The 2,572-nt window shown below is 36.7% G+C and overlaps 1 protein-coding gene across 1 annotated transcript; it reads right to left on the bottom strand.

Moving 5' to 3' along the window:
• Positions 1–918: 918 nt before the first annotated feature.
• LOC130703065 (probable methyltransferase-like protein 24) lies at positions 919–1,737 on the bottom strand. The gene has a single exon (XM_057524685.2). The coding sequence runs from the start codon at positions 1,702–1,704 to the stop codon at positions 919–921; it is 786 nt and encodes a 261-aa protein (XP_057380668.1). The 5' UTR covers positions 1,705–1,737.
• Between the last annotated feature and the right edge of the window lie 835 nt (positions 1,738–2,572).

The following is a 2,572-nucleotide window of genomic DNA, read 5'->3' as shown; positions in this document are numbered from 1 at the left end:
AAAATTGTCAAACTTTCCCTTCTGCTAACTAGCCCCACCCTCGCCTGTCATATCGCAACAAATGATTCTTCATCCCAAGGCGGGATTCCTTCTCCAAACAATTTTGTGGTGTTTACGGACTTTAGGTTCAACCGTTTTAAGAAATATATCTTTACAACCATAAGCTGATAACCAGGTAACGATTTCTCGTCATAACAACTATAAATCTAGAAGGCAGCTTACCCGTGTTGCACGGCTAAACTCGACACCCTCAAGAGTATTGTTGAAAAACTTACATTTCGTAACTTAAAATTATCACCTGAAAACATAAAGACAAAGACAAAATTACAAACACAGCTCTGCATTAACTTTTTAATTCTTTAAAATATTTTTTTTGTTGTGGTACAAATTATTTGAAACGTAGCCTAATTGAAACAAAATCGGGTATCGGGATATGCGAGAAATGTTTTTTATTTCCCGAACAACTGTCAAAACTCCCTGGCTTATAGCGAAAAACACGCAGTGTACACGTAGGCAAAATTTGAAATTTTACATTCGAATGGTATCACGGAAGGTTTTCAGGACCCATTTTTCTTTATATTATGAAATAAATTTATATTATAATATAATATTTTTTATTGTAAAAAAGCTTACGCTCTTCTCAGCTCAGCTTACGTCGCTCACGAAGAGCGTTTTTTTCTCTTTTTGTCGTCAGCTTTGTCCAACATTTTGTTCCTATTTCTCTCCAAATTTGCCGTAAGAATAAATGTTTTACTTCTATTTTTGCAGCTCTCATTGCTGTATTTCTTCTGTTAATCATGTTAGTTAGGTGTCAAAAGTTGTAACGATTAACACTTAAAAAAATAGTAGCACTTGAAAATAAATAGCAAAATATTTGAAGGTTCAAGAACAACCAAATTTATTTCTAATGTGATTTCGTCAAGTGAGAACATGTAAAAGCTGGGTATTATACCAAGCGATCTCATAACCCAAAGATCCTGTTAACGAATATTTCGTGAAGTTTCTGACAAACCACGGATTATATTCAGAATCAAAGCGAATCATACCCATTTTCTCAATCGATCTCAAAAGCATAGCCCGTTCACGAAGTTGTTCTAAGGTATCTTGATTATCTAAATGGATCTCCATGCCCATTTGTCGGATTTTAGACAGCATACCCGAAGCTATGATATCTGGCAGAGCTATCCACTCTGAGTATTCAATGTCGATTTTCAAGTAGTCAATAATTTTTTTGCCATGAACGGGAGAAAGTGTTTCGTAGACAGAGGAGAGGGAACGGATTGTCCAGTTGAAATGGTTGTCATACTCATCGCGGTCGCCTAGGCCCCAGTTGTAAAAATGTACGTTTCCGGGAGTATGATTATGTTTATTTAGCCCCATTGATGGATCGAAAGCAAACACCTCACATCCGTAGCGTGCCATGTTTTCGTCGAAAGACCACTCGTTGTCTATTCCAAAAGAGTAAACAAGACATTTTCCAGGCTGTGGCGCTATTTTTGCATCAATACATACGGCCTTCTGTCCAGCCAATCCTGAAGGGTTACTCATCATGACACCGCCAAAGTCATGGGATAACTGACAAGAAGATCGATTGGTCCACAGAAAGTATTGTAGGAGTCCATCAGCAGTTAATGTGTCGGATGCTAAATGGGCATCCCAGTTGGTGACACAAGAATCACAATTTACGTTATACTGCCATTCCATCGATGAGAACTGACTCCGCCAATTTTTGATACGATTGTTTGTTACAAATTTTGTATTGGGATACCATGCCCAACCGAAGATAAGAAGTGCGATGCACAATACTAAAATACAAAAGGGAAGTAAAACGTTTTTTTTTGTGATAGTGATCCGGTTACCGAAATGCCAGCTTCTGGGAGACAGTGACATGATAACTTCGTGAGTTGTATATTCAGTATGCTAACTTACAAATGATGCAAAAACTATTTAATGCATTTGGTGGTTCAAAATGTAGCATGCCATAGGTGTTCTTTTTTTTTTACCTGAAGGGCGTTCTTCAGGAAAACCTCTAAAAAAATTTAGCACAAAAAAATGTATCTTTTTGACTGGGACTTATATCGGTTTGTGGTCTTTTTGCAATTTAACATTTGCACAGTACAGGCGAGAGGTTGTGGTTGGAGCACAAAAAGTATTTTTATTCCCCACGCGTAAGAAACTCGTCAAACTAAGCTTTAAAAAAATACATAGTTTTGTAGCAAGTTATTTGAGCTACATTGAAATAATTTTTTTTTGGGGGGGAAAGGGGTTCAGCACAGGTGACACTGTTATGGATAAAAACTGGAAGTACTTCAAATGATTCGATTGCCAATCCTTCTGGGCAATTGAAACAGGGCGCCGGGGCAGTTGAACCGTGGGCTTTCCCATGATCTTCGTTTTTGAGGCTTCCGTTTTTATGAGGAAACCAAATGACGATATCGCACAATCTGGGATACATAATTTGACAAAATTTTTACTAGAATATAAAAAACTTTGTTCTATATTTTTAAGATATTTAAGATATTAAGATATTTTAGAACTGTCTGTAATAACTGAATATTATTTGATGAATTTT

This window comes from Daphnia carinata, chromosome 5 (assembly GCF_022539665.2).
Source record: "Daphnia carinata strain CSIRO-1 chromosome 5, CSIRO_AGI_Dcar_HiC_V3, whole genome shotgun sequence".
NCBI classification, from domain to species: domain Eukaryota; kingdom Metazoa; phylum Arthropoda; class Branchiopoda; order Diplostraca; family Daphniidae; genus Daphnia; species Daphnia carinata.
This window is presented reverse-complemented; position numbering and strand designations above follow the sequence as displayed.

Coding starts and splice junctions, on each gene's coding strand:
- LOC130703065 (XM_057524685.2), bottom strand. CDS start 1,704: ATGGAATGGCAGTATAACGTAAATTGTGATTCTTGTGTCACCAACTGG.